Raw genomic sequence first — 14,198 nt, forward strand, 5'->3', positions numbered from 1 at the left:
AAAGAGATAACAAAGCATTTCTAATTTGCCCTTTGCTCAGATCGAAATGTAATTTAAAAATGGCAGTTAACAGGAACAGTGGAGGTCAAGACAAGGTCTGGGAGACCAAGCAAAATTTCAGTGGGAGCTGTTTGTAGTATTGTTGCAAAAGACTTTCAGAAAGATTTGGCATACTCTGGAGTTGTGGCACATTGTTCTACTGTTCAGAAACACAAATATGGCTTTCATGGAAGAGTCATCAGAAGAAAACCTCTCCTACGTGCTCACCATAAACTTCATTGTCAAACGTATGCAAATACAATATTTAAACAAGCCTGATGGAATCAAGTCCTATGGCCAGATGAGGTTAAAATAGAACTCTTTGGCCACAATGATGAATACTATGTGTGAAGAAAAAAGGGCACAGAATTTCAGGAAAAGAACATTTCACTAACCATTAAGTATGGGGGTGGCTCAATCATGCTTTGGGGTTGTGTTGCAGTCAATGGCACTGGAAACATTTCACATGTAGATAGATTAATAAATTCAATGACATTTCAAAAAATTCTTGATGCAAGCATAACACCATCTGTAAAAAAGCTGAAGTTGAAAAGTGTCTGGCTTCTACAAATGCTAAATGATAAACACACGTCAAAATCCACAATAGACTACCTCAAAAGGCCCAAGCTGAAGGTTTTACAATAGCCCTCACAGCCCACTGATCTGAACATCATTGAAAATCTGTGGCTAGGCCTCAAAATAGCAGTGCATGCAAGACAACCCAGGAATCTCACAGAACTGGAAGAATTTTCCAAGGAAGAATGGATGAAAATCCCTCAAACAAGAATTGAAAGACTCTTGGATGGGTACAAAAAGCATTTACAATCCATGATACTTTAAAAAGGGGGTGTTACTAGGTAATAACCATGCAGGGTGGAAAACTTTTCAATTTTTTCCCATTTTCCTTTTGGTAATTTTTAAAATATGAAAAAGGACAATATATATATATATTTTTCCTAAAATACAAAGGAAATGTGTACATTTTAACTTTAGGCCTTTTAGAGATCATTTCATCTTCAACTTGTTTAACTGTTCACAATATCAATAATTTTGACCAGGGGTGCCCAAACTTTTACATAACGCTGTAAGTCTTAGAGAAAACTTATCATGGGAAATATATGAAGTAAAAGGAAATTAAAATGTAACATATAAACCTTTCCCAGATATATCTGGTTAGGAAACCTAAATAATTTGAGTGTATTTTAGCAACAATAGCACTCTAAAAGAGGAAGGCTTCAGTCTTGAAGTCTGGCTCTCTGCTTTCCCTACTTTCTTTCAATATTTGTGTGAGACTTTCTGCTTTTCAGCTTGGAGATAAAACTGTGTGGTGGGAGACTGGGAGTGTGCAGAATAGAAACTCAAAGGAGATCTGTTTTGCTGATAACTTCATGCTGGATGTAGTTATGTAAGAAACTTTGATATATGAATTCCTGTGTACTATGGAGCAGGAGGAGTAGTAGGAGGAGACTTAAGAAGGAGAAACAAGGTAAATCCTGTCACAACCATCTCAGTGTGTTGTGGCTATGGCTGTAGGTGTATGAACAGTATATATGGACTCAGATAGCACAGCATTAGTATATCATGGCACAAAAAGTTAATTAAACACCAAATAGCATTGGGGTACTCCAGAGAGATACAAATGTATTTCAATCTACATTCTATCTGAAACTACAAAGGCTTGTATTTGTTTGCCTGGTCTCATATGTAACTTCATGCAATTTTGCTACTCCTTACAATAAACTCACATCACAGCACTGCTGCACCTGAGTGCTCCCCCTCACTAGTGGGACACTATGATTCTTAGGGATAAATTCTTGGACTTTAGGTGCGCTGCCAGACAAATTCCATAGCCACACAAGGTTAAAAGGTTAACCCTTTAATCCCTACGCGTTTCGAAGCATAACACTTCTTCTTCAGGGGTCAACCCCTGAAGAAGAAGTGTTATGCTTCGAAACGCGTAGGGATTAAAGGGTTAACTTTTTAACCTTGTGTGGCTATGGAATTTGTCTGGCAGCGCACCTAAAGTCCAAGAATTTATCCCTAAGAATCTTTGTTGCGGGTCACCGCTGTGGACCGTTGGACGTGCAGCAGGCTGACATACTATACAGGCTTTACTTTTTCTTTGAAAAGGTGAATATAAATACCTTTTCATTTATACGTTTTACCCAGATAAGACCCTATTGCGCTCTTGTCTCAACCTTTTAGTGTATACAATTAGTGGGACACTATGTCAGAGATCACGGAGAGTGGCTTTTGTGCTGCTGCTTATACAAGCCAGCATGCTAACCAAGGTATGTGTACAGGTTTGATTTTCCTGCTCCTCTCACTCTACTGCTGCACTGCCTGCACCTTCACAGCTTGTACGCGACCTGTCATTTTTCTCTCCCTGTTTCTTCAGCTCTCACTACACACTCTGTAACTGGTCATATTCAGGGTGAAAGTAACATCAGTGTCCCTGTAATACTGAAAGAAAACATCAGATTTTCTAATAACATATTTTAGAAAAATCCTATAATCTACAGTCACTTTTTATGCTTTTTTTAATAACCAAGAGTTCCCCTTTAAACCACCACCCGGGAGGTTAGTCTTCAATAGATTACTAGAGTAGTTGAATTATGAATGGACTCGTTCATATGTGAGATTTCCTTTAATTTACAGATTGTTTAATTGATCATTTTCTAGGTATGATGCAGTATGCATTCTATTAATGTACTTGAGAATGGATGCTGTACGGCATGTTTTGTAAATGAAATACAAAGAATTACTATTGCATTATATCAGCCCTAAAAATGGGCAGCACATTAATGTGGAATATCAACACATTATCAAACTATCAAAAAAGGTGTTTATGAGGGGAGTATGCCAAACTGGCTCTTCCCTCCCCTATGAACAGTGATTTATGATTGTCTACTATGTACTGAGTCACGTCTTCCTCTCTACTGCTTCCTAAACTTGTCACTCACTCTGAAACACAGCTAAAGTCTATCTAGCTAAAGAAGTGCAACTGTCAGGTCATGGAGTGACGACATTATAGTTAACTATTAAAGTCTGAAGGGAGGGGAAGGAGAAGGGAGACAGACACAGATGAGGCAGCTGCTTTTTAGTGAGTGTTTATCTCACCCTGATGATGGATTTGCAGTTACACTTCTAAGTACTACTGTGTAATGGCCTCTAAGCTCTTACTAATTCTGAGGGTTGGCTGCATAGATATAGGGAATGAACTCCTCCTGTAACTGAGGGAGATAATATAATCTCCTCCCAATAGTTCAAATACAGCTAAAAAGTAAAGCTGGAACCTGCGGAGCGGAAAACAAAAGCAAAATAAAGGACAAGTCATATCATGGTGTTGTTTTATGTAAACACGACAGTTTTTTATGAATAGCCCCCTGACACAGCAGCTACGCTTTAGGCTATGTGCTCACACTAGCATTTTTAAATGCTCAGGAAAAGGATCCCCTTTCCCAGAAAACGCACGTCTTTTTCCGCGCGGTTTTTGACGCGTTTTTGACGCGCTTTTTGACACGCGATTTCTGGGAACATTGCGGAAGGCTAAAAACGCTGAGCAATGCGGGAATTAATGAGCATGCTGCGTTTTTAGCCGCTAAGCGATTCCTGAGCGGTTAAAAACCCATGCATTGGCACAAAAAGCCAAAAACAAATGCTAATTAATTTGATGCATCTTTTAAGCATTTCTGCAGCGTCTGATCCGGCACAAACGCTGCGGAAACGCTTAACAAAGCGCATCGTGGGCACACAGCCTTAAAGGGATCCTGTCACCTCAAAAATTGTAATTTACTTGCAGATATAGTAAACAGCATTAAAATCCTGTCTGGCAGACTTACTGGAAGAGAAGCTACCAGGAAATAATGAAGTTATATTCCCACTGCAGCCACTCACTTATAGTTATGAGGGTGGTGCATGGACAGGGTTACAGTCACCGCTAACTACATAGTGAGCAATCACTTCCCTATATATTGATTTACAGCCAGCTCCACAGCATGTGTGTGCAGAGCAGGCTGTCAATGTGCAAGTAAGGCTAGTTTCACATTTGCGTCTTTGTGCGCTGCGCATAGTGTGCAAGTAGAAACACATGCAAAAACGCATGCAAACGCATCACTTTTATACGCATCAGCGTATGCATGACGACAAAAAATGCCACGTTTGCATGCGTTTTTGCATGCATTTGCGTTTTTTATGCGCACGTCTTCTCTAGGTGTCATATTTCACAGGAGGAAAATCCTTGAAAAATCCTTGAAACAGACTCCACCAATGGGACACCAGTGGGTGTGTGTCAAGGGAATTCTTTATATGGACCCTGTTACAGTTGAATTCATCAGATTTTGCTGCTGATGAAGAAGACATGCTGCAATAAAAATGAGACATTAGTACATAATATAAATTGAGAAAAAAGTACTGTCAGACATTAGGTTTTTATACTCACATTTCAAAGATTCTTGATTTTCTCCTTGTAGCTTTGTGACTTGATCCTAGGATGTAGAGTAGTGGACTGATTGCCAGTTCCAACACCTTCTTTTATATACACTACCCCCCAAACAATGTTTCTTTGTGTAGGGGGTGGTTTAAACCAGTGTCTAGACATGTTTATTCCTAAAACGCATGCGTACGCAAAAGCAGGCGTATGTATGTCCATGCGCACGTCTGTGTTCCCATAGACTGTAATGCGTTGTTTTGACGCATTCCGTGCGCAAGCGTATGCATGCGGTTTTTTAACGCCTTTGGCCGGACCCAAAAATGCTACATGTTGCGTCCGGCGCGTCTAGACGCACACCTGGAAAAACGCATGCATACGAAATGCAGACGAACGCATGCAAATGCAAGACCATGTGTACGCCATGTTAAACATAGGTACGCATGACGCATGTGGACGGATGCGCACGATGCGCTGCGCACAAAAACGCTAATTTGAAACCAGCCTAAGTAACAGGCATCCAACGGACTGTCAAAATGATATGAAAGAAAATGTGATGAAATAAACAGGACCCCCTTCTTCTCAGATACCCACTGAAGCTGCTTTTGGCAGCTGGCAATTGAGAGAGCCTAGCGTGGACACACTGACCAGTCTGCTGCTGCACAACCCTATACATAACATGCTGCAACGCGCTTTGTCTTTTTGAATTTTTTAAGCTATTCAAATATAATCAGTATTACCTTTTAAACAGTTTGTGTTGTACAACTCTTCTATAATAATAAAAATAATAATCTTTATTTATATAGCGCCAACATATTCCGCAGCGCTTTACAGTTTAACAGTTTCAAAACACAAGTCATAAGTAACAACGTTAACAATACAATAATTAAAGCAAAATAAGTCGAAATAAGACGACCCTGCTCGTGAGAGCTTACAATCTACAATGAGGTGAGGGAGACACAAAGTACAGGTGTGTATTTACAATTGTATAGTTACAATGAAGGTCCAGCCATCTTGAGGGAGTGAAGGATGGATAGAGATAGTGAATGGGCTACACACGCACACTTACACATAGAATGACTTTGATTATTGAACGTGATAAGCCGCTCTGAACAATTGTGTTTTGAGGGAGTGCCTAAAACTATGCAAATTGTGGTTAGCCCTAATTTCTTGGGGTAGAGCATTCCAGAGGATAGGAGCAGCACGGGAGAAGTCTTGGAGTCGGGAGTGGGAGGTACGGATTAGTGCAGAGGTTAGTCGAAAGTCGTTTGCAGAGCGCAGCGATCGGCTAGGCCGATAGACAGAAATGAGGGAGGAGATGTATGGGGTGCCGCATGGTGGAGAGCTTTGTGGGTGAGAACAAGTACTTTGAATTGGATCCTATAATGAATGGGCAGTCAGTGTAATGACTGACGAAGAGCGGACATGTCCGAGTACCGATTAGCCAGATGGACGACCCTGGCTCCTGCATTAAGTATGGACTGGAGAGGGGATAGTCGAGTCACAGGGAGGCCAATTAATAGAGCGTTGCAGTAATCCAGGCGGGAGTGGATCAAAGCTACAGTGAGGGTTTTTGTTGTTTCCATGGTGAGAAAAAGGCAGATTCTAGAGATGTTCTTTAGGTGTAAGCAGCAAGAGCGGGCAAGAGATTGTATATGGGATGTGAAGGAGAGATTGGTGTCAAACATAACACTCAGACAGCGCGCCTGCTGCCGATGTGTTATTGTGGTACCACCCACGGAGAGGGAAATGTCAGATTTAGGGATTGGATCAGATAATAGCCTAAAAGCATCGATGCTTCTATTACTCCCAGTCATTACCACCTTACCACTAAGAGGACCATCATGACTACCTGGCCCCATGCCAGCTGCAATGATGTCCTGAGAGTCAGGAATAAAATGAATGTCAAACAGGTTGTGCCCCACATTTTATTAAAACAAAATTACACAGTAATGAATTTATCTCACGTTTCTTTCTATAATTCTTTTGGTTGGTTAGTTCTATCCATGATTTCTCTTTTATTATATAAATCCAAATGTTGAGAATAATAGAACAAATCATCAGAATGCCATCATATGATGACTGCACTAGCAGACATACTGGTAGTCCTCCTACTTGTTGACAAGCAGAAGTATAACTATAAGTATTCATTGTGATGAAGGGAGTGGTGGGTGGAACCCAAACCTTACCCATTATTCATCAGACTCTCTCGTAATTGATCAGTGATGAAAGAACAATGCCAATAAATGGTGGCTTAGCACAAAGTCATGAGAACATGTGTAAGTTTCATTTAGATTGCAGTAAAGATTTTAGGGATTTCTGTTCTAAACATTTATATTTAACATACTGCGGAAAAGAGTACGCTATTAAAAGGCCAATAGATTTACATTTAAAAAATTATAATCTTAGTAGTTGAATTAGTTATTGTTATATTATAGTAATGAGGTTTAGTAATACTGTGCATCAATATCCACCATAAGCGAGAATCTCTTAAAGGTGAAACATTAGATCTGTGCTAAATACCTTTTAGTGTTGAAAATTACCTCTGTTTGGGTCATCATAACAAGTTCTCATGCCTCATTGAACTTTGACCTAAGTGAGATGATAGGGACAGTAGACCAAATGGTAGCACATGAAATCTTTTTCCAGTTTCCCACATCAACACTAAGCAGGAATTGTCATGGGGAAAGAAAGAACTTTATACAAGAGCTTCAAAGTCAGATTACTGAACATTGTAAAAACAAATATTTATAAAGAGAAACCCATATCATTAAAGACACTAGAGATAGAGGTGATCTCTCTCTTTAAACTTATTGCTAAACAAGCAACCTAGAAAGTATCATATTTTGGTATAAAGATAGATATTCCTATGATGTGTTGTGTGTAGTTATTATCAAAGGTGTTACTTTTTGGTTTCATTTTTAGTGTAATTAGACTAATGTTGGCCGAACCCACCAATTGATACGATCTTATCAATATCGACTGATGGGCCTGTCCAATTTTGGATTACAGATCGCATTGTTCTCCCACAGATAAGCCACTGGCAGAGATGTCGGGCGACGGCTTTCTAATAGAGAACACAGGAGCAAACAACCACTCATGTGTGAGAGAGACAGCCGAGAAGCATCGTTCGGCTGACAGCAAATCTAATGTGTGTGGCCAGCTTTAATGTGGTGGTTTATAATTGACAATCTGGTGACTTGATAAGACAGAAACCAATTCCTGGTGATCCAAGAATGTTCTTTAACTTCCTGATGAACAAGTAATAAGACAATCAACTCTTAATTGCTAAATTTATATAAAGATTCCAGGTGACCAAGTAACACCATCTGACCCAACGTGAAGGTTTCTATGTTTTCATATAGTGGATCTGAGAAATACACCAGTGGTTGACAGTGGACAAATGCCCCTTACAGACCCTTCTATAACATCCATGTCAGCACTAACTTGAGATGTATGCTATATTTTGTTAGATACACTCATAATTATAAGATTATATTTCCTCCTTTGCAGTTTCTTCCACACCCTCTTCTTTCAAGCAGGCCGTGGTATAAAAATTTTGACTCATAAATGTACGGCTGGTAAAAATGGGTGGTGTGCGAGATATATGCCTCTGGCACTCACCTAAAGTATGATTCATAATAAAGGGTGTGGATTGCTTTTCTCTGATGAGACCTGTGTTTGTGCCCAAATGAAAGCTCTTTCGCTTGAAGCAATCTCAGCCTTGTTGTCAGTTCCTTATCTTAGTATTTTGTGTCATACACTACATATGTTAAATTTGTTGGCATGATTATATTTCTAGGACTTCTGATCAATGTTTTTATAAGAACGATTTAAAGTAACTAGAAGACCCAGCTGAGTGGTGTTTTTACTTTTTATGAGGACCATTGAAAGTATCAAGAAAATAAAGTGGTGTGATCTTCTCACTTTTTATATAAAAAATTTGCCACAAACCTTTCCACGTTTTAGACTGACACATTAGTCTGTATTCACTTTCTATTGTGACTAGAAACAAATCACAAAAAAGTCATGTTTATTGTGAGTATGTATTAGATCTCTTGAGAATGGTTGACACTCTAAAACAGAAAACCCACAAATACTGTAACTGGCTACACATAGTCACACATCATCCTTTCGATGTCTTGTTGTGACACTGACAAATGGTTGAATAAGTTGAGATCTATTCATTCAACGCCATTGACCTTTTGCGTTGGACTCGTTTGCAGTTAAATGGTTCCATCCAAACAATGGCACTTCTAAAGAAACTGATCTTGGGGTTCTTAAAGAGAATCTGACGCTCTGTTTTTGCTGCCCATTTAAGAGCAGCATGATATAGGGCCAGAGACCCTGACTCCAGCAATGTATCACTTACCTGGCTGCTTACTGTCATTTTGATAAAATCACTGTTTTACCTGCGGCAAATTTAGCAGTTCTCCGGATAGAGTTCTGCATAACCCCGCCCCCACCACTGACTCACAGCTTTCAGCCTATGGACAGAGCACACAGAAAGCTGCCAATCAGTGGTGGGGGTGGGGTTATGCAGAGCTCATGAATATGCTTGACTACCTAGAAGCAGGTTTACATGTCCTACAGTGATAATCTTCTACTGATAAAACAGTAACTCAAAACTACACTAAGCATCTCAGTAAGTGACACGTAACTGGAATCCGGGTCTCTGCCCCTACTTTATGCTGCTCTCAGATTAGGTAGCAAAAATCTGCTGACATATTCCCTTTAATGAGTTCTAGTTATAAAATTCCATCTACTGGAGCATCACGGTAGCTCAGTGGTGTGCACTGCTGCTTTGCAGCGATGGGGTCCCAGGTTTAAATCCCACCAAAGACAACCTCTGCAAGTAGTTTATATATTCTTCCTTTGTCGTGGGTTTCCTCCCACACTCCAAAGACATACTGATAGGGAATTTAGATTGTGAGCCCTAATGGGGACAGTGATGACACCATCTGTAAAGCGGAATATGATAGCTGATCTTTATTAAAGTTAAAAAATGCTTATTACATCTGGATGTCAGCATTCGGTATTCAGTCATGGGGGGCGGGGGAGGCGACGGTTCAGTCACCACTCTGAGTATATAGAGCAGTGGGTGTAACCGCACCCTCGGCCCTGACTGACACTGGCTCTACATTGCGACCGGCTGTCAGTCAGGGCCGGGGGTGCAGTTACAGCAGCAGCTCTGCAGTCTCAGATCGGTGACTGAACTGGCGCCGCCCCTATGACTGAATATCGAATGCTGACGGGGATAACAAAGATTATTTTCTCCCTGCTACATTTGGCTACATGCAGGAACATAATGCTGTTAACCTACAGATAAACCCCATAGCTGCAGGTTAACAGCGTTCCCTTTAACAAAAATAAAAATATTGAAACCCAATTAAAGATGTCTCCAGAATTAGAAAACATGGCTGATTTCTTAAACAAAAGTCTGCAAGTTGTGTGTAGTATTGCACTTCACCCCAGCCACTTCAGTGATGCTGTGTTACTATACCAGACACTATACATAAACAGGGGTAGATGCCACTATGTTTTTCAATAATCCGGGAAATCTCTTATTTTACTTTCTAAGGGTGATCTCAATTGTTTAGTTATGTTCCTAGCTTTCCTGCAACTATAAAAACATGCACATTCAGGCAATCAGTTGTCTATGACTGAACCTCCATTTACAGTCCAATTTCCACACACATGACCAATATCAGTCTATACTGTTCTGTCTAAACAACCTTCCGATCAAATTAAAACCTGTGTTTTTGCCCCAGAACGCTGATCTGACCTACTTAAAAGATCTGCATGTAAACATCACGAATGCTGACAAAACTTCTTTTAAATCCAAATTACGACATGACTCATCCAACCTCTCTTCAGTGTCAGCAAAACTATATATGTATAATGTTCATCATCCAATTCTTTTAATGTACCCCCTGCCCTTTGCCACCCTATATTACATGTTAGACTTGGCATCCTATGTCTCCATGGTATATATGCATGGTTTCTTTCTTTAGGTAAACTAAAGCTAAAATTATTAGCGGTGGATTCTAGCAGAAGTCACACAAACACTATCAATTCCTCAATTTGTAATAACCATAGTGTTTTTTTCTCTCTAGATATGTTCACAATGCAGCTGTCACTGGAGTGTCCAGGTATTGTATTTTACTTCATCTATTATTGGAAAACTATTGCATTTTTGGAGAAAACAGGAAAGGATAATGCCAGCTCACTGTTGAACTTTATAGAAGTCCAGCATGCACGGAACCACAAGCCGACCACTCATGTATAGCATTTGCAAAAAAAAATGAAAACATGTTCCAGCTTCTGGTAAAATTTTCAGAGTAATCTTTATTCCATCAAAAAACAATTAAAAATATATGGTGGACAGGAACAGGAGCAAGTGACGCGTTTCGAACACGGTTGTTCTTTTTCAAGCTTGATAAAGAACAACTGTGTTTGAAACGCATCGCTTGCTCCTGTTTTTAACCAACACTATCAAAAACCATTGTTTGCCTATTGCGTATCTACCATAAAAAGAAACAGCATAGCATCATATAGGTGCAAATACATCTAAAGTGGACCACATGAAATATCAAATTATTATCATTTCTTTGCTTGTAAAAGGTATTAAAACTTCTGATATGTCAAAAAGTGACATGTAAGAAGTTTTGATCTGTGGAGGCCCCAGAGCTAAAATTCCCATTGGTTTCTAAAATGAAGGAATCACAGTGCCCCTTCATTTGAATCATCTTTGCTTCTTACTATGAGTCCAGGCACCTCTCACTCAACTCTCCAAGGAGTGAAGGACAGAGGCAAGCAAAAAGGGCACTCAGCTTCATGTTTTTGCCCCTTTATTTTAGCAATTGGTGAATATGAAAGCACCTCAACCCCTCCCACCACCGATCACAACTTCCAACATTTCACTATGCCAGTTACAATTTAAAGTTTTTTGAAAGTCGCCAAAAATGATACATGTATTCCCTCAGGCTTCTTTCACTCTTCAGTCTTTTGACATCAGTTCCAAACCGTCAAAGTGTTAAAAAATGGATCCGTTGCAGATTGGCAAAAAACTGATGCACCGGATCCGTTTTTTGATGGATCCGTCGCAGCAGCCAGTGTATGAAATTTAAAGGAACATAACTCTGGAAAAGGAGAGAGGGATTTCTGTGCCAGAACAGCTTTTGAGGTTAAATTAAATGAATGGAAATTTTCCCGGGCATACTCAGTTTAAAAAAACAGAATCCGTCACTGGATTCTCTCAGGGACGGATCAGGCGGCCATTATAGCAGACAACGGACGGTGACGGATCCGTCACTATCCGCCTTTTCAACGCAGACAAAAAACGTTACTATGTCCATTGTATCCAGACCACGGACGCTGAAATTCCAACGGATCCGTCAAATGACGGATGCAATGGACAGCCATCCGTCGCAATCCGTCACTAATGCAAGTCTATGAGAAAAAAACGGATTCCGCCCCAAAAAAATCCGTTTTTTTCTAAAAAACGGCGGATTTCGACTGACATCAAAAGACTGAAATGTGAAAGAGGCCTAAGATAGACAGCTGTTCATGGGATTTGCAAGCTCATCTACAACTAATGTTAAAGAACTATAGACTTCTATAATTCAATGATTTTCATTCTATAAGTTATATCTCTTTACTGCAGGCAAATAAACAAAGTTATAAAGAAAGCCAAATATCAGATGGAGACATCTATTTAAAAAGACAGAAGCGTGAATGGGTTGTGCCCCCAGCTAATATGCAAGAAGAAGAGGACAACAGATACAGAAATCCTATAGCAAAGGTAACAAACTGAACTGAGTATAATAATGAATTTACAAATATTCACAACAGAAATATTACATTTTACACATTATTATATTTTATACAAGTACTTTGGAGACTTCCTAATATAGAAAGGTGAGATGTTAGATAGCGTCAAACAGGATTTGGACGATTTCCAGGCAGTATGTTTCTCAGAGGCAATGAAGCATGCCTCTTTATCATTTATACGAAAAATGTTTTTCACAATTTCCATGGCCCATGATACTAATCTTATGCACTTGCATTTTCACAATGATGTGCACAATCGTACATAGTAGCATCCTAATATAGCGTTATACAGTGGTTTGTTTTAGGAAGTCGCTAAAATGGATCACCCCTGGCTTCATGAGCAAAGCAAAATCTTCTTTTTACTCTACAGAGTGTTTTTTTCCCAAATGTATATAAAAGTATAATCTTTTTTTGTTAACAGGTCCATTCTGATATAGAGGTGAAAAAAGGTACTATACGCTATAAAGTGTCTGGACAAGGTGTTGATCAGCCTCCCTATGGGCTTTTTGTAATAGACTCTCGAACGGGACACTTGAACGTGACTGGAGTTATTGTGGATCGTGAACAGATATCAATGTTATATGTAAGTTGACTTGACTTAGTGTACATGCAAGGACATGACAGACAGTATAACCGGTGTATGGTATATAGGATTTAGGTCAATATTCACATATAAGCTATACCAATAAAAACATTATTCATTAGATATGCATTAAAATAAATTAATGTTCAAAATATACAACAAAATGCTCATAGTGAGCCCTAATGGAAAACTATGAGTGAACATCTGACATTGTGGGATTATAAATTGACCCTAATTAATATGTTACCTGTCTGCGGAGGTTGGCACCCTAGGCAATGCAAGTGGTGTCCCCACTCCACAATGGCTTACCCTGTTAATTAATAATGGACAAAATTAGTCCAGATCTAAGGGAAATCAGTCAAATAACCATGATGTCAGACCTATTCAGTCTAAGTTGTTGAGGCAAAAAAAAAGAATAAAAACTAAAAGCTATGCAAGGGTCACATTTAAACTCAGACATATAATCCATATAGGTTGACATGCAGCTGATAGTAGCAAATGATGCAATTTCTTAACCTTATCACAAGCAGATGTATATTTGTTTTGTGGAAATCCTAAGAATGAAAAAAGATCTCATGAGGGGCATAACATTGCCTCAAAAACATTGCACTCAAATTGGTGCTTAACAGCAAGTAAATCCCAATCACTCAAGCAAATCACCCAAAGAGTTTCCCCTCCTGCATTAGATTCTTTATGTGTGAATTCAGGAACAAATCTGCAACAAATACCATATATACTAGTATAAGCTGAGTTTTGAAGCACATTTTTGTGCTGAAAATGCCCCCCTTGGCTTATACATGAGTCATTGTCCCAGAAAGCCAGAGAGGGAGGGGGAACGGCGGGTCACAGAGGCAGGAGCCAGTGGGGGAGGAGGAGCAGTGGGTCACAGAATAAAGAGACGGCGGCTGTGGCTAAAGCCTGTGCCACTGCTAAAGAGAAATGAATATTTATTTCTCTTATAGCGCACAGTTACAGCTGCAGCCGCCGGCTTACAGCACACATCCTACTCACCCTCCTGTGCGCCCTCACTGCATCTCGTTCTGGCGCCAGCAGATCCTGCAGCCAAGCAATCACGTGGCCCGCTCATTAATGTAATGAATATACACGCCTCTCCAATCCCATAGGCGTGAAGTTAATATTCATTACCTTAATGAGCGAATCGGGTACCGGTACGAGATGCTGCGAGGACGTGCAGGAAGGTGAGTAGGATTTTATTTTTAAAGGAGCCATGCATACAAGGATAGGGGATAATGAGCCATGCATAAAAGTAGAGTGACCGGGGAGCCATGCATACAAGGACAGCGATGGGGGAGC

At 39.9% G+C, this 14,198-nt stretch overlaps 1 protein-coding gene across 1 annotated transcript in view; it reads left to right on the top strand.

Annotated features, from left to right (window-relative positions):
- LOC141096911 (uncharacterized) overlaps positions 1 to 14,198 on the top strand; it is a 150,684-nt gene that overhangs the window by 9,786 nt on the left and 126,700 nt on the right. Inside the window, exons 2-4 of the mRNA XM_073583821.1 lie at positions 10,585 to 10,620; positions 12,135 to 12,272; positions 12,723 to 12,884. Of these exons, the coding sequence (XP_073439922.1) occupies positions 10,585 to 10,620; positions 12,135 to 12,272; positions 12,723 to 12,884 (336 nt within the window). The remainder of the gene's footprint in view (positions 1 to 10,584; positions 10,621 to 12,134; positions 12,273 to 12,722; positions 12,885 to 14,198) is intronic.

Source organism: Dendrobates tinctorius, unplaced genomic scaffold, assembly GCF_039654945.1.
Source record: "Dendrobates tinctorius isolate UK_male_01 unplaced genomic scaffold, ASM3965494v1 ptg000081l, whole genome shotgun sequence".
Lineage (NCBI taxonomy): Eukaryota > Metazoa > Chordata > Amphibia > Anura > Dendrobatidae > Dendrobates > Dendrobates tinctorius.